This window comes from Diceros bicornis, chromosome 9 (assembly GCF_020826845.1).
Source record: "Diceros bicornis minor isolate mBicDic1 chromosome 9, mDicBic1.mat.cur, whole genome shotgun sequence".
In the NCBI taxonomy this organism is placed as follows: domain Eukaryota; kingdom Metazoa; phylum Chordata; class Mammalia; order Perissodactyla; family Rhinocerotidae; genus Diceros; species Diceros bicornis.
Genome location: NC_080748.1, coordinates 71,945,757 through 71,967,537, shown reverse-complemented (window position 1 = coordinate 71,967,537; position 21,781 = coordinate 71,945,757). Strand labels below are relative to the sequence as shown.

Genomic DNA, 21,781 nt, shown 5'->3' with positions numbered 1-21,781 from the left:
GCTGGCCTTGTCCAGTGACTTGGCCTTTGTCCATGGCCACTTGGGCTGATTGTCTTTGGTTTAGGTGGAGGTTGTAGGAAGCCAGATATTTGCCTAAATCTTCACTTTGGAACCCAGGTGATGGGCAGGAAGTAAACAACCCAGATCCTCTTGAGTTCCACAGTGGAGTTTGTGCCTTGACTGTGTGGAGGCACAGGAGGGCGTGTGATTGGCTTAGCGTCTTGTGACTTGCAAGTGGTCTACCTGGTTTCTGAAGCAAAATGTTGATTCCTAGGCCAGTACTCTTTGCATTCTGTGCTGACGCTTTCTCTCCTGACCCACTGAAGGGTCAGAGAACCAAGAGTAGGTGTTTTTTTCTGACGACAGCTCTGTGCTCCTTTGTCAACTGCTTCATGCAGTGTTTTCTTTGTTAGGTTTTTAAGAACATTTCGAAAATATAAAAATAGGATAGGATTGAAGGGCAGCAGAATATGCCACCCCAGAATATGCCTCTTTGGCTTAAAGATTATTTTTTGAGTTGATTATTTTTGAGAAACAGCTGACCCTGGAGAAGCTCTGAAAACAGAGTAGAAGTTCCCCTCTGTAGTGGCATTTACATTTAAAAAGGAAATCTCCATGTATAAGCGCATCCTCCTCTCTGTACCAGGAGGAGAAGGATGGCTCTAAATCACAAGAGCATCTTATCAATGGCAAAGGCTTTAAGAAGACTGAAATCTGCACAGCAAACCTTACACTTGTTTACTGTGCTTTTCCTGTTAACCCCTCAGAACCGACACCCTGCCCCCCAGCAACACACACACCTTTCTCTCTTTTGTCTTTAGCTGAAGATGGTATTTAAGGTGGTGGCCTGGGCCATCTCAGGGAGTTACTCAGTTTTTCTGGGTCTCTCCCTTATATACAGGAGGTATACATGTTAATAAACTGCTGTTTGCTTTTCTCTTGTTAATCTATCTTTTATTACAGGGGGTCTCAGCCAAGAACTCAGAAGGGTAGAGGGAAAATTACTTTTCCTCCCCTACTGAATAATGAGCCCCTGTGTAACCCTAAACCAGCTTCAGTAATTATCAACTCCTGACTAGTCTTGATTCACGTGAACCCCTACTCACTCCCCCTTCCCGAGATTATTTTGAAGCCATTCCTAGACATTCCCCATTTTATCTATAAATATTTTAGCATGTATCTTTAAAAGATATGTAATCTTTTCCCCAAATAATCATAATACCATTATTATGCATTAACATTGACACTAATCCTTTGATATGATCAGTATGTAGCCAGTGCTCACATTTCTATGTCTTTCTTTTTTTCCTTGCAGTTTGAATCGGTATAAGGTGCATTTGATATAGGTTGTATGGGTTCTTTTTCTATTTCCCTTTCTCTTCTCTATTATTATTATTATTTTGTTTATTTATTTACTTTTTAACGATGTTTTAATAGTTTATAACATTGTGAAATTTTGGGTTGTACATTTTTGTTTGTCCATCACCATATACATGTCTCCCTTCACCCCTTGTGCCCACCCCCTGCCCCCATTGCCCCTGGTAACCACAATGCAGTTTTCTCTGTCCATGTGTTGGTTTGTATTCCACATATGAGTGAGATCATATAGTGTTTGTCTTTCTCTTTCTGGCTTACTTCACTTAACATAATACCCTCCAGGCCCATCCATGTTGTTGCAAATGGGACAATTTTGTCTTTTTTTTTTATGGCTGAGTAGTATTCCAGTGTATATATATACCACATCTTCTTGATCCAATCATCAGTCGAGGGACACTTAGGTTGCTTCCACTTCTTGGCTATAGTGAATAATGCTGCAGTGAACATAGGGGTGCATAAGCCTCTTTGGATTGTTGATTTCAGGTTCGTTGGATAGATTTCCAGTAATGGGATAGCTGGATCATAGGGTATTTCTATTTTTAATTCTTTGAGGAATCTCCATACTGTTTTCCATAGTGGCTGCACCAGTTTGCATTCCCACCAGCTGTGTATGGTATTTTTTTTTTTTTAATTGAAGAAATCAGGTTGTTTGTCCTGTAGAGATCCCTACAATCTAGATTTGGCCAATTGCTTCCCCCATTGTGTCATTTAAACATGTTTCTCTGGCACGGTAAGTTGGTAGTTAGATCTAGAAGCTTGATCTGATGCAGGTTTGATCCCACCCCCCCCTCCTGTTTGACAGGATTACTTCACAGGTAGGGCTGTGTACCTCCCTTATGAGGGGCATAACGGCTGGTTGTCTTTTTCGTGTGTGTGATGTTAGGAGCTATTCATGATCATTGCTTCAGATCCATTAATTCATTAGGGGGTTACAAAATGCTGATATTCTAAGTCTCCCCTTCTTCATTTATTAGCTGAAATATTTCCATAAGGAGGAACTTTGCTATTGTCAAATCTTTGGTTACTCTGAGGTACAGTATATATAGGAGGGGCAGGGAGAATTCTTAATTTTTTAACTTTTTTTTTTAAAACTAGTTTTCAAAATAGTGAGTTGGTTCTTCAGCATTCTTGTCTGGGGCTAATGAGTTTTTGCTGTTTGTTTGTTTTTATGAGTATCAGTATGAGCTCATGGATTTAAACATTTCTGAAGTGCTTCAGTCCATTACAGTTATCTTTGTGCCCAACTTTGGCCGTCTTTGGCCAGTGGGAGTCTGTTCAGGTTGGGTCCTCAGTCTTTTGCACATACTCTAGTAGTCTTTGCTAGTTTCCTTGTTTTCTGGTGTGACAAGATGTTTCTGGCTCTTCCTGTACACTTTCGGCCTCAGCCCTGGAACTAACCATTTCCAAGCAGCCCTTGTTCCTTTTCATGGGAAATGGTATTTAGAGACTATAGTCTGGGCACTGGAGGTGGCCGTCGCTGCTGGGTTGATTATAGTTTTCTGGCTTTTGATTGGACAAAGCTGAAATACATTTTTTAAAAAAAATAAACATATCGTGAGTTTATATGGGTATTGCCAATCCCAATCAGATTCGGGACACTAGTGTTATTATTATTATTATTATTAATGATTTTATTTATTTATTTATTTATTTTCCCCCACAGCCCCAGTAGATAGTTGTATGTCATAGCTGCACATCCTTCCAGTTGCTGTATGTGGGACACGGCCTCAGCATGGCCAGAGAAGCGAGGCCAGAGAAGCGGTGCGTCGGTGCGCGCCTGGGATCCGAACCCGGGCCGCCAGCAGCAGAGTGCGCGCACTTAACCGCTAAGCCACGGGGCTGGTCCGAGACACTAGTGTTATTACTTAATCTCATTACTCTTACATCTGTATCTTCCTGCCCCATCTATTCTCTTTTCTCATGTGCCTAATCCCAGTTCTCAATGATATCAACATAATTATTCATTCTTTTTATCTTATAATGTCAACACTATCATATCACCCATAATGTGACTTCTGAAAACAGTTTTAAGATTTTTTTTGCAGTTCATATTATCCTTAGGGTGGGTATTTCACAAAGGGAACGTATTTTCAAGTTATTTTGTTTAAAACCACTTTTAATAGTTCTTGTTTGTATGGTTATGATAACAACTGGATGGGTATTTATTTAGCCACATTTGCTTCATTTTACTCTAAAATTTTAGGAATTCCTTTTAAAAAATTTAATTATTTTGTGTTTTTATGGTTTCAAAGTCAAATCAACACAAGAGGCTTTTTTAAAGAAAGCTGTTATTCTGTACCTTTCACTCTATTCCATCTCTCCTTTTAGAGATAACTTTAAAAACAAATTATGATTCATCTTTTCATTTTGTAAATATGGTCTTTTCTGAACATTTAATTTTTCCTACTCTGCAGAACGGAGGGTCTTAGTTTCATCATTGAAACCTCAGGACTTTGAGTTCATAAGGGCTTTTCTTGGAAGCATGATAATGTGGCCTGTAACTCTGATTAAAACCCTTTGTGGGGGCCGGCCCTGTGGATTAGCGGTTAAGTGCGTGCGCTCCTGCTACTGGCGGCCTGGGTTCGGATTCCGGGCACGCACCGATGCACCGCTTGTCCGGTCATGCTGAAGCCGCGTCCCACATACAGCAACTAGAAGAATGTGCAACTATGACATACAACTATCTTCTGGGGCTTTGGGGAGAAAAAGGAGGAAAAAAAAAAAAGGAGGAGGGTTGGCAATAGATGTTAGCTTAGGGTCAGTCTTCCTCAGCAAAAAGAGGAGGATTGGTGTGGATGTTAGGTCAGGGCTGATATTCCTCACAAAAAAAAAAAAAAAAGAAAAGAAAAAAACCCTTTGAGGTACTCGTAAGTCCTTCAAAGCAGATCTGTGGCCTCTCCAGGCTCAGATGCCGTGATGGTACCAGAGAGTGAAATAGCAGATGTTTGCATGAGGTTAGTTTCTGCACCATAGAGTCTTCCAGGGAGAGGGAACTTCAGGCTCTGTCCCTGATTGATTGAACCTCCAGTCTCTGGAGGCTGGGTCTTGGCCATCAGAGTGCTCTTAATACCTCCTAGATGATACTAACATGCCATCAGGGCAAAGACAGCTGATTAAGAGAGGACTTAAGGTCTATGTATGGTTATATGGTTATCTTCCTTTTTTTCTCATGAATCAGTGATGGTGGAATTGGGCAAGACACATTTCAAATATGTGGGGAGACATGGTGGAGGAATTGTGCCCACTGGGGAACTTTTAGCATCTAGTTATGTAGCAAGTTCCCCTAAGAAGCAAGGGGTGGGGCCCAAATGTCAGGTGCTTTTAAGGAGACTGAGTACCAAATACTCCCTGAAGAAACACCTGCCTCCAAGACTGAGACTTGGGTAGAACCTTGAGTCATGGGGCGTTGTGGTATTATATTGGGCTCTTTTAAAAATCCCTGTAGTTTCCCAGTTGAGAAGAATTCTTGTGAAGGAATAAAGACTATATTCTCAGTTCGTTTGTGGAAAGAATCTTCAGCAGCTCATTGATTGGTGTCACAAATGAAGGGTTTATGTGAGCAATTTTTGACCTTGTTCCTGCTATCCAGAAAGTTTTAATTTGGTTAGTTTTCAAGTTCAGTAATGAGTATTTTTGCAGTTGTTTTATTTCTTGCTGATTGAGGGTTAGGATCAGGAATGGCTAGATGAGTGGGAAAGTGTGGGCCATGAACTTACATTGCTCATTAATGAGCCTGTTCGCTTGACTGGATTATTAAATACTCTTAGCAGAAAAATCCAGACACTTAGGCAGTAGTGACCTGCCTTCATTTTGTACTCTTTTTTGCTGGATTTGTTGCATCTATCAGTATTCTTTTTGATGGATGACATTGCTCTTACTTTCTCTTATAATTACACCCATGTTAGGCTCAAATGGAGAGCTGAGTAACAGGCAGCAGTGATTTGCAGAGACAATCATAAGTTTTAGGAAAGTTTGGGAGGGCAGGTGTTACCGCTGGGCTTCTAGTGGATAGCCCCAGGTTTGTATGCTGCTGCCTCGGCTGCCCTTGGCCACACCTGGGCTGGGACTGCGCATATGTCCAGTCTGATGTTCTTGCTTCTCTGTGTAAGCCTCCAGATTTCCATCGCGGTAAGCTCTCAACAGTCTGTTTTACGACCTAGTGTATTAGGGACTCTTCCATAGACTCTGTTTTTTTTTAAAGATTTTATTTATTTATTTTTTATCCCCAAAGCCCCACTAAATAGTTGTATGTCATAGCTGCACATCCTTTTAGTTGCTGTATGTGGGACGTGGCCTCAGCATGGCCGGAGAAGCGGCTCGTTGGTGCGCGCCTGGGATCCGAACCTGGGCCGCCAGCAGTGGAGCTTGCGCACTTAACCACTAAGCCACGGGGCCAGCCCCTCCCTCCGTAGACTCTTAATGCCTCTTGGCATGAATGATTGGAGTAGGCTGGAAATGGAACAGTGGGCCTTTGTGTTCTTGATCTGATCATCTTACGCTGATGTGATCATCTTACTCATAAGTCTTCAATTAAACAGTGTTCCCTTACCTCTATATAGTAGATGAAAACTTCCATGACCTCGTGGAAGGCGAGGCAGTTCGTGAAGCCTGTGAACGCTCGTTGGCTGAGAAGAAAATACATGTTAGTTTTGTTTCGTGTTTGGTGTTTTGGATTCTCCCTCCCTTTTGTGCATGGGTTCCTCACTTCAGACAGACAGACAGAAGAAAGCTATCAAAAGCAAATTTGTCAGTTGTTTACCAGTTCTTTATTAACATGGAGGGATTGCTTAAAAGGAAATGCTTATTTCAAAGTCCAGTCCTTGAAAGATTTCCTAACTTTTGGCATTTTGTCTTTTGAGAAGTCTGTGGAGGAAATGATGTCGAGGACCTATGTGTTTACTTTCGGTGACTTGGATTTGTGTTGAGTGTTTGGTTTTCTTTGATGGAAGAGGAGGGTACCTTATAAGGTATTACTACAGGGAGGAAGTAGGTTGTGGGGTGGAGTGGCCATTTGGCAAGGAGGGGCAAATTTTACTGTTTCTTGGCCTTTAGTCTTGGGAAAGAAAATTGCTTTCCTTAAGTTTTATTCAGGAGGTAAGCTCCAGTGCCTCCCAATTCATTGGTTTAGGATTTTAAGTTTTGCCTCAGGGAATAGATGATTGTTAGTATTTCTTCAAAATTGTGACCTGCAGTGTATGGCTGATGGAGAACCACTGATGACATTATTTTTTAGCTTGGCTTCTGCTATTTAATTTTTGACTCCAAGGAGGCAGTACTTCTGGGCATATCCCAGCTTCTAGGAGGTAGAGACAGACTGAAGCAACGCCCCCCGGGGCCAAGATCCTGGGAACCTCCCAAGCCTGGTTTCTTTTTAATACTCCCACAGATGCTGGACTCCGTTCTCCAACACCTGGAGTTTGAGTTGGGAAAGATTGGAGGGCTCTCTCTTCTGATCTGTGTTTGTGCCAATATCTCAGTTCATAAAGGCTATTAAAGTAGAAGGAGATGGCAAGAGCTTGCCTCCTGTAAATGATCCATCTTGACTTTCCTTAGGGCTGGGACATTGAGAGTACCAGAGGAAGTGGGCAGGCTGCGAGCTGGGCTGTCCATATGTAAGCAAATTCCTTACCCTTCTTTTGCCACTTTTTCCTTATTCATCTTAGGCCAAGACTTATTTCGTGTTTTGCCAGATGTGTTTTAAAGCCCTGATTGTCATATTTACTGAGCATCCACAGTGTACCAATCACAATATACTTAAAACTTTATTGTTTTTGCACTTATAATTTTGGCTTAAGGTTAAACCTATTATCTGCTTGTCTTAAAGAAGGAAGTAGTTGTATTTTTTGTTTAGATTAGTGGTGAATATAGCACTTTGTCAAAATGCCTTATTAACATGCTAATAATAAAAGTAAAGCTAATAACAATTATTATTGTGTTAAAATTATCTCAAAATAGATTAAAGACTTGAATGTAAGACCTGAAACCATAAAACTTCTAGAAGAAAACACAAGCCGTACTCTCTTTGACATTGGTCTTAGCAGTATCTTTTCGAATACCATGTCTACTCAGGCAAGGGAAAAAAACAAACAAAATAATCAAATGGGATTACATCAGACTAAAAAGCTTCTTCAAGGCAAAGGAAACCATGAACAAAATGAAAAGACAACCTACCGGCTGGGAGAAAATATTTGCAAATCGTATATCCAACAAGGGGGTTAATCTCCAAAATATATAAAGAACTCATACAACTCAGCAACAACAAAAAAACCAAACAACCCTATTAAAAAATGGGCAGAGGACCTTGAACAGACATTTTTCCGTAGAAGATATACAGATGACCAACAGACACATGAAAAAATATTCAGCATCACTAATCGTTAGGGAAATGCAAATCAAAGTTACAGTGAGATATCACCTTACACCTGTCCGAATGGCTATAATTAACAAGACAAGAAATAACAAATGTTGGAGAGGATGTGGAGAAAAGGGAACCCTCACGCACTGTTGGTGAGGATGCAAACTGGTATAGCCACTATGGAAAACAGTATGGAGATTTCTCAAAAAATTAAAATTAGAAATACCATATGACCCAGCTATTCCATTACTGGGTATTTATCCAAAGAACATGAAATCAACAATTTAAAGAGATTTATGCATCCCTATGTTCATTGCAGCATTATGCACAATAGCCAAGACGTGGAAGCAACCCAAGTAGCCATCAACTGATGAATGGATAAAGAAGATGTGGTATAAATATACACAAGGGAATACTTCTCAGCCATAGAAAAGACAAAATTGTGCCTTTTGCAACAATATGGATTGACCTTGAGGGTATTAAGTGAAATAAACCAGACAGAGAAAGACAAACACTGTATGATTTCACTCATATATGGAAAATAAACAAACACATGGATAAGGAGAACAGATTAGTGGTTACCAGAGGGGTTGGGGGTAGTGGGGGAAGGCAAAAGGGATAAAGGGACATGTATGTATGGTGACGGATAAAAACTAGACTACTGGTGGTGGGGCATGATGCAGTCTATACAGAAGCTGATGTATAATAATGTACACCTGAAATCACACAATGTCGTAAATGAGTATGACCTCAATAAAATAATTAAATTTAAAAAAAAGGTAAAGTTTGTGTTGAGAAACTGGTATGGCTTGTATTTCTTTTTTCTGCTGGGCAAGATTTGTGCCCTGAGCTAACATCTGTTGTCAATCTTTGTCTTTTTTTTTTTTCTTCTTCTCAAAGTCCCAGTACATAGTTGTGTATTCTGTTTGTAAGTCCTTCTAGTTCTTCTATGTGAGCCACCACCACAACATGGCTACGGACAGATGGGTGGTGGGGTTCTGCGACCGGGAACAGAACCCCGGGCCGCCAAAGTGGTGAGTGCGCCAAACTTGAACCACTAGGCCATCAGGGCTGGCTCTGGCTTGTATTTCTAATTTAGGCTTTTTCCTTTCCTTTTAGGAAGTCGTCAAAGTAATCCAGCCCATATTTTTGGGGAAAATTATTGATTATTTTGAAGGCTATGATCCCACTGGTTCTGTGGCTTTGCATGAAGTGTACGCCTATGCGGTGGTGCTGACTGCCTGCACGCTCATCTTGGCCCTACTGCACCACTTATATTTTTATCATGTTCAGTGTGCTGGGATGAGGTTAAGAGTAGCCATGTGCCATATGATTTATCGGAAGGTAAGTGTCATTTGGTATCAAAATGTGTATCTCACCCAAAGCATCAGAAGCATTTTGGGAAAGTTCTATGTGACTTAAAAATTTTGTAAATAGAATCATTTAAACTTTACCAGAGAAGCTTGCTATTTGTATCAGACTAATTATTTTTCTTTTTAAGCAGACTTTACCTATATATATATATATATATATATATATATGAAAGTTTTCTCCTGAGATCACATCAGGTTGCCTTTGATAACATTTGGCTACAGCCTGTTGCAAAATACTAAATTTGTAAAAATCTAGTTAAAAAATAAGTATCAAATTGATTTTCAAGGTTTCATGCCTAAATCTCATTTGTATTTATGGAAATTTTTTGGTGGTTGTTCAGTAAAACCTTCATTTATATTAAAGGTGTATTTATGAGTGACCTTCACTGAAATCGGATCTATAAAATTAAATCTAGGAGAAAAAATTGTATTTGAGAAAGGGAATGATTATATTTTTTAAATGAACTGTTTAATCATGTTCAATATAACTTTGTTAACGAAAGAAAAATATAAATGGCATTTGTGCCCAATACAGACTCACTCACTGTATTCCATAGTGAAGGTTGTTTTTAATGATATTAAAGAAAATAGTTGGATGTTTGGGATAAGACTTTAAATTTCACATTGTTTTTAGTAATTTGGAGAGAACTTATGGTTTCATCTATTTTATGTTGCTGTTCATTCGAGTTATTTTTTTATATAATATTTTCTTTCCCTTTATTGTGCCTTATAGCAGTTTTAAGGATAAGACCTGATTTGTATGTGTTCAGTTTTTTTGTATTGAGAAATGCCATAAAATTATCCCGTAGTTTACCCTCGTCTTAACTAACGTAGAAAGAGTAAGGATTTCAGGGGTCTTCACAAAGGAGTTGCCACAGATACGTCAGTGTCGTTAGCTGAAGAGCTCGTTATGAGTTTCATCCTGGATATCTCTTTACCTGGGCCGTGTGCCTTAAAAAAAAACAACAAAAATCTCGTTTAACTGTATTGTTTACTTGAAATTTGCTGAGAGAGTAGCTCTTGAGTGTTCTCACCAAAAACACACACAAAAGGTGGTGGATATGTTAATTAGCTTGACTATAGTAATCATTTCCCAATGTATATCAAAACATCACGCTGTACACCTTAAATAATATACAATTTTTATTAAAGAAATAAATAAAATCATCGTTGAAAGATAAAGCCAGGCAATTGAAATTTAAAGTATTGCTTCTTTTATCTAGTTGTTGCTTATCTAGAGCTTCTGTTTCTGGGGAATACTTTTCTCAGCAAAATGCAAGATGTCCCCCCGACATCTTCCTTTGAGCAGAGTCTTATTAATCTCGGGATTTTGTGAGTCCTGGAGGTCTGGCGCCTTATCTATGGTTGGCTACAGCGTGTAAGCCCGATTTCCTCTTTTGTGACATAGAAATGTAGCAGTGCCTATACACTTTTGTCAGGGGGTCTTTGCTCTCATCGAGGGGTCTTCATTGTCATCATCATCATCTTTGTTATTCTGTTGCTCTCCATTCTACCTTTTAGGAGAAGAGTATTCAGATTTCTCTACAAATTAGCTAGATTTCTCTCTTTCCAGATCATACTTAGCTCCCGTAAATAAATAGGAAATTTCACTCCATCTCCACTGTGAAAACCTTAAACACTGAAGTCAGGTCTGAGGTGACGATGGTTCAATCATACAAAGCTCTTTGCTGCTCACGTGAGTTGTTGTCCACCTGTTTTTCTTCCCTTCCCCACTAACTCTTTGAACCATTGCCCTTGGGGAATCCTCTCTGACTTGGCACATTTTCTTACCTGAATGTAAACAACTCCCAAAGGTGTTAATTTGCCAGCTTGGTTAGCCTAAAAGGATTGTCGCTTTATGAAGTCGAGAATTGCTTGGGTCAAACCATAGACATAACCTGAAATTCCAGGAACGTGGGAAAGACAGATTTCCTCACGTGCTGCCTTGTATCTAGAATTTTGCTGAGGTGGAGAGTTAAGACAGTTCTTCACAGTGGGCTGATTCCTTAGGGCAAAAGCCGGCACTGCAGCGCAGCTTGGAAAGGCCCCGCCGTGAACATTTGTGGTTTGTGCTCAGGCCCCACCTCCTAATCCCTGGTCCTGGGAGAAAATCAGGTCGGGTGTTATAAGTAGAATGGCTGCTAAGCTCAGAGTCGTAGTTTGTGTTATTGAATGACGTTGTGGGATGTGTCATATAAAAAAATGACTTCTCATTTGTTTACCTTTGCACAGCTTTGGTAATAGTACTTTTGGCTATTGATCATTGATTTTTTTTTTTTTATTGTGGTAAAATATGCATAACATAAAACTTACCATTTTAACTCTAAGTGTACTGTTCAGTGGCATTAAGTACATTCACGTTGTTGTGCAGCCATCACCACTATTCATTGCCAGGATTTTTCATCTTCCCAAACTGAACCTCTGTGCCCATTAAACAGTAACTCCCCAGTCCCTTCTGCCCACAGCCACCACAATTCTACTTTCTGTCTCTATGAATTTGACTACTCCAGGTACCTCATATAAGTGGAATCCTATAATATTTGCCATTTTGTGTCTGGCTTATGTCATGTAGCATAATGTCTTCAGGGTTCATCCGTGTTATAGCATGTGTCAGAACTTAATTCCTTTTTAAGGCTGAATAATATTCCCTTGTAGGCTATATATACAACGTTTTGTGTGTCTCTTCGTCTGTCAATGGGCATTTGGGTTGTTTCCGTCTTTTGACTATTGTGAATAATGCTACTGTGAACCTGGGTGTACAAATACCTGTTCGAGTCTGTGCTTTCGGTTCTTGTGAGTACATGCCCAGAAGTGGAATTGGTGAACCCTGTGGTATTTTTATGTTTAATTTTATGAGGAACTGCCATACTCTCTTCCACAGCAGCTATGTAATTTTACATTCCCACTTGATCATTGATTTTTCTGTTTAACTTGAGGACTCAATGAAGAGAAATTTTTATGAACTATGACATTTTTTTGGATCAACGGCTGCAGTTGGCAGTCTATTGAAACAGCTCGTGGTGGTCTGTTCAGGTTCCTCAAATCTCTAGGGCATTTTTCAGAACCTTTTACCAAATAAAAGGATTGTGCAGCACAGGCTACGCTTTTTGTAGTCAACAGATTGGCATTAAGAAAGAACCCAGGTTCCTCACAGCAACAGCGTTTTGAACATTATACTTTCTCGTTTTAGAAGGTCACTGCTAGTCACTGGTCATATTCCCGGCATGGGTTGCTATCACCTCTACAATGGGACCAGTGGCTTACTTTCTGTCTTGTTCTTGGCCGGGACACAGAAGAGGGAGGATATGTCTAGCTTCAAACCTCGAGGGTTAACTTCCCCAGCTTTAGAGCACAGGAAGTGGAGCCGGCCTGGGGAAGATGGTAGCTTCAGGCAAGGTGAACCTGGATTGAAGATGGCTGACCATCTCCAGCCCCAGTCACTAGTGGGAATGCATCTCCCATTGGCCAGCTCTGACCACGGGTTCAGGCCTGGGTAGAAGTGAGCCTGAATGTTACGGGTCTCTAGACCGGGGCCAGGCAGGATGACTTGTAATCAGTCTCAGTAATCAGAATGGTCGTGTTGTATGGCACAGAGATTTTTTGTATCATAAAATGCATGTGGCATAGAGATTTTTCCTTAAGATCTTTAGCCTAATGGGCTCTGGGTTTCCTGACTTTGTGTCCACTTTGAAGAACTGTGGCGGTTCTCGTAGTGGATCCTGATGATGGGCTGACTTGCTCTGAAGGCAGGTAAAGCCAGAGGAGTTAGTCATTGAGATCACTAACCCTATTCTCTGCCGCTTGTTACCTGATGCGGACTTCCGTGCAGAATCGGGTCAGTTTGGCCAGACTTCTTATTCTGGCTAAAATCGTCGACTCCGCTCTCTCTAGAGTTAACTCAAAGGATAGTTTGTGAGAGAACATTTGTCCTTCTTTGTTTCAACTTGTAAGATGAGTTGACTCCATGTGAACATCCTAGTTTCCCTTGATCCTTTACTGTAGATCTGTCTTACAAGAATTTACATACTATCGATCCTCATTGTTCACAGATTCTGTATTTGCGAATTTGCCTACTTGCTAAAATTTGTTTGGAACTCCTCAATCAATACTCGGCTCTTTCGTTGTTGGTCATTTGTGTGTGTGCACAGAGTCCTAAAATTTTGAGTCACCTGACGCATACCCAGCTGGAGTCAAACAAGATGACACTCTGTCTTCTTGTTTCAGCTCTCATATTATGAACAAGTGTCCTTTCCACAATCTGTTTAGTGCCTGGTTTTCCACATTTTTGTGCTTTTTTTTTTTTTTTTTTGGTGATTTTGCTGTTTAAAACGGCCCCCAAGCGGAGTGCTGAAGTGCTGTCTAGTGTTTCTAAGCACAGGAAGACTGTGATGTGCTGTATGGAGAAATGCGTGTGTTAGGTGAGCTTTTTTCAGGCGTGAGTTATAGTGCTGTTGGCCGTGAGTCCAATGTTAATGAATCAACAATAGATATTAAATAAGATGTCTTTAAGTAGGAACACACATAGAGCAAGGTTATGTATATATTGATCAGTTGATGAAAATATTGTTACCAAAGGCTGGCAGAAACCCAACTCTGTATTTCCCCTAGGAGCACTCAGTAGTCACTAATTCATGTTCAAAGTGACTTTATAGCACATGACTACTGTGAATAATGAGAATCGACTATTGATATTTATGCAGTACATCTTAGAGGGATGACTTCTGTAGATCAATATCCTGTTTAGAGAAGTATTTTTACTTACGTGCATTTTTAAGCATTTAAGTAGTAGAACTAGTAGTAGTTCTATTTTTAGAATTCTGTGATTTGGGGGGAAAAACGTACCCTCCTTGTAGCCACACTATTTAGATTTCGTAGATTTAGGTACTCTTCATCTCTCTGAGTGAAGGACTCCTCCCCTCTCCTTTAATCCTTTCTCTGAAGACCCCTTTTCTCTTGACTATTTTACTTCTCCTTTCCAGACACTTCTCCAGCTCAGTTATATTTTAGGATCAGTGGTCAGGACAGCAGGCTTCCTTAATCACAGACTCTGAGAAGGAGTGAAGGCGCCTTTCTAGGATGCAGAGAGAGGCTAAGCTTGCTGATTTCTCCTGAGCAATGGAGCAGGAGTTCAAAAAAAATCTCTGCACTAGAGAGTACCGATTGTGAGAAGGGAGGGGTTCACCCCCCTGCAGCCCCTCCCACTCCATCCCCCTCACCCCCTTGATCTCCCTCTGAATTTACTCCTCGGAGTGTGGAAAGGGATTTGATAGAAAGTTTTGTCAGTGTCTCAGTCATAAGATGTCATTTCATAGTTCTCAGACAGAACTTTATTTTGTTTTAAAGCTAATTTTATTTCAGTGTAGACTCTATGCCTTTATGTTTAGGCTGGACAATATGAAATTGCAGACATTCAACTGTTTTGGGCTTTCAAAAACAGCAGTTTCATATAGTTCAATCCAATATTTTGCCTATTAGTCTGTGGTTACATTTCCTTTCTGAAGATGTCCTGGGACGAGCACCTTGAGACTATTGCCACAGGGAAACTGTGGTATGGTGTAAATAGAGTGTCTCCCTGGGGGCCTGTGATACTTGGGTTGGCCTTTCTCTTCTAATGGTATTTTCTAACCTCCTGACAAAATTAGAATGAACTAGTAATGCTTCTTGCACTGGTTAACACTTTAAAATCTTTCTTTTAAACACATTTTTTCCTCTCTATTTTTCTGTTTACTTCTGATATAAACTTGAATTGGTGCATTTTGTGAGAAGTTAATCTCATCGAGGGACGATTTGTCAGTGTTCTAGTTTGCTAGGGAAGAGCTGAGAGGAGTCATAGGGTGTGGCTTTAATTTTCTGTAGTTAGGAGTTTGAGCTAACAAAGCCAGGTAAGGAAGGAGATGCTGTTTGGTTTAGCTTTCTTCAGAGGGAAATGTCTGCTGCTGGAGGGTTATGCACGTCACTTGCCTTCTACCATCTGATACTTCATCTGCTCTGTGGGGCTGTGGTGCAAACTGGAAGGGAATGCGTTAGTTCAGTGGTTCCCAAGCTGTGCTGCACGTTGGATTCATGTGGGGGAGTCTTTACAACAATGCTAATGCCTGGCCCCTGTCGCCAGACATTTTGTTTTAATTGGTATGGGGGAGTTTTAAAAGATGCCAAGTGGTAATAATAGGCCTCAAATACACGTTCAGGTTAATTTTATTTTCTGGCTTATCACTGAGATCTTTCATTACATGGGGGTAGCATATGGGTTGCAAGTTTAACCCTTCCCAGTGGTGAATAACCCTTTTGAAATTGCGGGTATAAAGGATGGTAGCCATTCATCAGTCCCCTTGAGTCTTAGAATCTGGGCTGGGAATCTAATATGCATGGAGTGCTCAGGTGTTGAGTCAGGTGCACGAGGACTTCATGGAAGACACTGCGGCAGGTCGGATGGGGTAGAGATTGTGAGCGTGGACTCTGAGAACAGTCAGACCTGAGTTCAAATCCGCTTTTGTCATTTGCTAAACTGTAAAATCTTAGAGAAGTGATCTCACTTCACAGGGCCTCAGTTTCTTGATCTTTTAAAATGGGCATAAAGAATATCTGCTTCATGGCCATTGTTATGAATGCTGGATAAGATAACTCACAAAGCACTTGGTTCAGAAGACAGTTATTAAATTTAGGAAGGTGGGAGGTCATAAACATAACAAGGCTCTGTGGTTGGATTGCTTTTGTATGAATCCTAGTTCTCCTTTTTCTAGTTATTTGCCTTAGGCAAACTGCTCTAGGCTTAAATTTCCTCATTTGTAAGATGAAGATAATACTACCCAACTCTCATGTTTGTGGTGAGGATTAAATGAGTCAATCTGTGTAAAGTATTTAACATAGTGCCTGGCATTTAGCTAGTGTTCAAACGTTCCTATCATCTTTATTATTGGCACTCAATCACAGAAGGCTTGAATACATATAATTAGAGAAAATGGCAGCATCATTGTTAAGTGATGCAAAAGTGTGCAGACTTAATGGCTTAGGAAATGATCCCTCTGATTGGTGGAGCTGTGTGTGGGGCGGGGGGCGCCAGGCATTCCATGCCTTGAACCATGTTGACATGGAAAAGCAGAAAAGGTTTATTCAGGGAATGGTAATAGTACAGTTGACATAAGAATTTAGGAGAGCACTAGGAGGTGAATCGAGAAAGGCTTGTTGGGACCAAGTGATGGAGGACCTTGATCGTGAGCTTAAGGTCCCTGGGTTTGTTTAGTTGGCAGAGGGGAGCCACTGGAAGTTTTTAAGTAAGGAGGTAAAGGATCAGAGTAGTGGTTTAGGAAAATACATCTACTGATGGCCTACTGCATGTGACGCATGAAGTGATTAGAGGCCCACATGGAGATAACCAGAGAATTGGAAAGGAGAAGTCAGGTCTGGGAGGTGTGCAGTCTCAGTATCTTACGGGCCATTCATTCATTCGCTTTATTTTGCCCATTTCATGAAGCATTTAGTTCTCATGAACTGCTCCTGACATCCAGCAAATGAGAGTTGTAGGCCAATTTAAGAAAATAATAATGTCTTGTTTCATCTAAGACAGGTGAACAGATCAGGTAAAATAATATATAGAAATAAACGTTAAATAAATTCGCAAAATGAATTAGTTTGTAAATATGACAGATGGAGAAAGGAAGAGTAGAAAGGAGCCAGTCCTGGGGGTTAATTAGAAGAGGGAAGAGTCATGGTTAGAAGACCATAGTTGTGATAGAAATCTCCAAAGCCAGTCAGTTTTGAAACTCAGGCAGTTTCTTAAGCATTGCTGTTTTTGCTTACTATTATTGTTCCAAAAATTGGGGAGGAAATGTGCCAAACCCTATCATCCTAAAATGGCAAGTATTATTTTTGCAGATTCTTCCAGTCTTTGTCTAGCCGCACATACTTATACAGTTACAATCTTATTATGATCACAGTTTGTATACAGTTTTGTCACTGAATGACTTCACTCTTACCCCCTCACTGGCTGCATTGATAGTACATCCAATGGAGTGCCTGTGTCTGCTAATCTCAGGGTTTAAGATGTCTCTTTTCATGACCTTACTTTTGCTTACATGGTTTGCCTCTTTGCTGCATGTTTTGGGCTGCATATGCCTAAAGTTATCTTCAGATGGATTTTTTTTGTTGTAGCTCTTTACGGGTGGCTGAGAATGGCAGCGCACAGTGCCATCCAGCTGTGCTGATCTCATCCAACAATGTGAGTAGTTCTGGAGGTGGGCTGTGTGTGATCTGGGGTAATAGGTTTTTACTATCTAGCTAGTCTCAAAGCAAATTGGTAATAATTGCTTTCTTTCAAAAATTCCCCAACAATATAAAAAAATTCTTGCACATGTCCGTCAAAAGTTACTATACCTAAAACATTTTAAAATATTGGATATATGACATATTGTTTAATACTGAGAGTCTTCTGTTTTCATATAACTAAAATTCTATTTCTCTACTACTACTTTTTTGTTGTTTTTTTTTGTGAGAAAGATCAGCCCTGAGCTAACATCCATGCCAATCCTCCTCTTTTTGCTGAGGAAGACTGACCCTGGTTAACTTCCGTGCCCATCTTCCTCCACTTTGGGACGCTGCCACAGCATGGCCCGACAAGTGGTGCATCGGTGCGCGCCTGGGATCTGAATCCCAGGCCGCCAGCAGCAGAGTGCTGGCACTTAACCGCTGTGCCACCGGGCCCGCCCTACTACTACTTTTTAATCAACTTAACAGTGTAATTTACATAAATAAGATGCACATATCTTAAGTGTTTGAGTTTGACAAAAGTATATACTTGGGTAACTACGTAGCAGTGAATATATTGATCATTTCTATCACTCAGAGTGTTCTTTTCCGCCTCTTTCTAGTCAATCTTGCCTCCCACGTCCAGATGACCACTGATCAGATTTCTATCATCTTTGATTAGTTTTGCCCATTCTAAAGCCTCATATAAACGGAATCATGTAGTATGCACCTTTGTGACAGACTTCTTTCCTTCAGCATGATGTTTTTGAGATTATTCCACGCTGTTGTCTATAGCAGTAGTTTTTTTTTCTATTGCCAAGTGTAGGATTACATTGTATGAAAACACCACAATTTGTTTATCCATTCACCTATCGATAGTTATATGGGTTGTTTCCAGGTTTTGGCTGCTACAAATAAAGCTGCTATGAACATTCATATACATGTCTTTTTGTGGATATGTTTTTCTTTCTTTTAAGTAAAAATACGTAGGAATAGAATTGCTGGGTCCATATAGTAAGTATGTTTAACTTTAGAAGAAATTACCAAATGATTTTTCAAAGTACCTGTGCTATAATACATTCCCACCAATAATATATGAGATCCAGTTGCTCCACATCCTCACCAGACTTGGTATTGTCAATATTTTTAGTTATTCTTGGGGTATAAAGTAGTATCTCATAAGGGTTTTAATTTTCACTATATTGGTGACTAATGATGCTCAGTATCTTTTATATGCTTTGTTGCTGTTCATACATCTTCTTTTTGATGTATCTGTTCAAGTGTTTGCCACCCTCCTTTTTTATATTTGTTTTTTTTTTTTGTCTTCTTACTATTGAATTGTAGGAATTCTTTATCTTCTGGATTCTAGTCCTTTGTCAGATATATGAATTGCAAACATTTTTTTTTGGTCTGTGGCTTGCCTTTTTATTTTCTTAACACTGTCTTTTGATGAGTTGAATGTTTTAATTTTGATGAAATCCTGTTTATCAATGTTTTTCTTTAATGGTTAGTGCCTCATATGTCCTGTCCAAGAAACAGTCTTCTATGTTTTATTTTAGAAATTTCATATTTTTGATTTAAATTTAGGTCTGTATTCGTAGTGTATTAATTTTTGCATATGGTGTGAGGTGGGGGTTGAAGTTTGTTCTGTTTCCATACAGATATTCAGTTGTTCCAGCACAATGTATTGAAAAAACAATCCTTCCCCATTGAATTAAGTTGGAGACTTTGTCCGAGATTAAATGACCATTTATGTGTGAATCTGTTTCTGGATTCTCATTGTTTCTGTTGATCTCTATGTCTGTCCTTTCTCCAATGACACATTTTCTTGATTACTCTAGCTTTATAATAAGTTTTGAAATCAAGTAGTGTAAGTCTGCAACCTGTGCTTCTGTTTTGGCTATTCTAAGTCTTTTGCATTTTCATAGAGATTTTAGAGTCAGCTTGTCAGTTTCTACAGAAGAGGCTGTTGGGATATTCATTGGAATTGCATTGAGTTTATAGATTAGTTTAGAGAGAATGGGCATCTTAACACTGTTCTGTTTTCTGACCTGTGACTGTGGTGTAGCTTATCATTTGTTTAGATCTTCTTTAACTTCTCTTGGCAATATTTTGTAGTTGTCACTATAGAGGTCTTTCGGATCTTTCACTAAATTTATTCCTTAGCATTTTTTGTTTTTTGTTGCTATTATAAATGTTATTTGAAATTTTCACTTTCCATTTGTTATATAGAAATACAATTGATTTATATTTTTGCTTTGTTTCCTGATACCTTGCTAAACTTTGTTTAATTGTAGTAATTTTTTTTTGTAGATTCTTTAGGTTATCTATACAGATAATGTTGTCTTTGAATAGTATACAAATATACAAGGGGGGGTGAGGGAGAGAGAGAGAGAGACAGAGAGAGAGGCTGTTAAAATCCCTAACTATGAATTTGTTTGTTTTCCCTTTAGTCACGCAGCTTCTGCATCCTGGCTTTTGAAGTCTCTTATTATATATTTGTTTTCATTGAAGGTTCGTTTATATTTAATGACCCCTCACCCTCACTACCATACAATGTTGTTATTTAAGAAGAAAAAGAACTATAGTTTTTATTTAGCCACCTGGTTACCATTCTGGTGCTCTTTGTTCCTTTCTGTAGTGCCAAGTTTCCATTTGGTATAATTTTTTTCAGCCTGAAAACATCCTTTAGCATTTCGTATAGTATGAGTCTGCTAGTGCAGAATTCTCTCAGTTTTTATCTGAAAATCTGTTTTTCCTCCCTCATTTTTAAAGGATTTGCTTGCTGGATATTGAATTCTGGTTTGATAGTTCTCCCGCACCCCTTTCAACGCTTTAACGATGCTGTTCTATTGTTACCTGTCCTCCATTGTTTCTGATAAGAAGTCACTCTTACTTTGCATCTTTGTTCCCTCATATGTAATGTTTCTATTTTCTCTGGCTTGGTTTTTGAAAATTTTTTTCTCTTTTTTGTCAACTTTTCAGATGATTGATATTGATCCCAGATGTGATTTTCTTTGTGTTTATGCCTCTTGGTGTTTGCTCAGCTTCTTTGATCTTTAATTTGATTCTTTCTCATAAAATATAGGAGATATTTGGCCATTATGTCTTCTAATATGTTCTATTCTAGGGTTAAGTTGGGCACGCTCTGCTTCAGTGGCCTGGGGTTTGCAGGTTTGGATCCTAGCTGCAGACCTACACCACTCATCAAGCCATGCTGTGGCGGCGTCCCACATACAAACTAGGGGAAGATAGGCACAGCTGTTAGCTCAGGGCCACGCCTCCTCAAGCAAAAAGAGGAAGATGGGCAACAGGTGTTAGCTCAGGGCCAATCTTCCTCAACAAAAAAAAAGTTCTATTCTGACCTATTGTCACTCATTTCTATGTTAAACCATTTGAAATTGTCTCACAGGTCACTCAATCTTTTTCATTTTATTCATTCTTTTCTCTCTGTTCCTCAGATTGGATAGTTTCTTCTGGTTAACCTGACTAACTCTTTGTTCTCTGATCTTCAAACTGCTACTAAGCCCAGCCAGTAGTGTTGTACTTTTCAGTTCTAGAATGTCCATTTGGCTCTTTTTTTTTAGAGTTTGCATTTTTCTGCTGAGAATCTCTGTTTACTCATATTTCCCCTTAATTCGTGAACATATTTCCTTTTAACTCTTTGAATATATGTATAATAGTTTCTTTAAATCTTTTAAGACCCAACACCTGAGTCAACTTGGGTTTTTTATTATTATTTGTTTATTTTGGAGAGTTTCTTTTTATTGTAATGACTTCTTTCTTGCTGTGGGCTACATTTTCCTGTTTGTATGTCTAGGACTTTTAAATTGTTTATTGGACACTTATGAGTGCTACATTTTAGGGGTCTGCATTCTGATGTTCTGAAGAGTGTTGAATTTTGCACCAATAGACAGCTTAATTACTGGCTGGTCACTTTGAACTTGTGTAGGCTTGGTCTATGCTTTGTTAGGTTAAATCTTCGGAAATCCTAAGGTGTTTTTCCCAAGCTTCTCTAACTTGGTGGGACTCAACTTTAAAGTCCTAAGTCCTTTGTGGTCTTGTTAGGCCTTGGTGTTAATCTTTTCTAGGACAAGTCCAGAGTAAGTCTGTTTCAGAGGAGGGTTTCTCAGTCTTCAACACTGCTGACGTTTAGGGCTGTGTAATTCTTGGATGTGTGTGGAGGGGGTGGAGAGTGTGGGGGTGGGCTGCCCTGTGCATTGTAGGATGTTGAACAACATATCTGGCCTCTACTCACTAGATGCCAGTAGCACCCCTCTAGTTGTAACAACCAGTGATGTCTCCAGACATTGCCAAATGTCCCCTGGGGTTGGGGTGGGGGTGAAATCTCCCCAGTTGAGAATCACTGCTCAGAGAGTGGTCTTTAATTCTAAGGCATGATCTTTCTGGTGCCTCAGCTGTATACCAGGCTTGT

General features: G+C 39.7%; 1 protein-coding gene across 6 annotated transcripts in view; it reads left to right on the top strand.

Annotated features, from left to right (window-relative positions):
• ABCC4 (ATP binding cassette subfamily C member 4) overlaps positions 1–21,781 on the top strand; it is a 266,824-nt gene that overhangs the window by 54,747 nt on the left and 190,296 nt on the right. For 4 of the 6 annotated variants that reach the window (XM_058548381.1, XM_058548378.1, XM_058548380.1 and 1 more), the window contains exon 4: positions 8,852–9,076. The exons of the other annotated variants lie outside the window; for them this stretch is intronic. In XM_058548381.1, the coding sequence (XP_058404364.1) occupies positions 8,852–9,076 (225 nt within the window). The remainder of the gene's footprint in view (positions 1–8,851; positions 9,077–21,781) is intronic. 6 annotated transcript variants of the gene reach the window in all.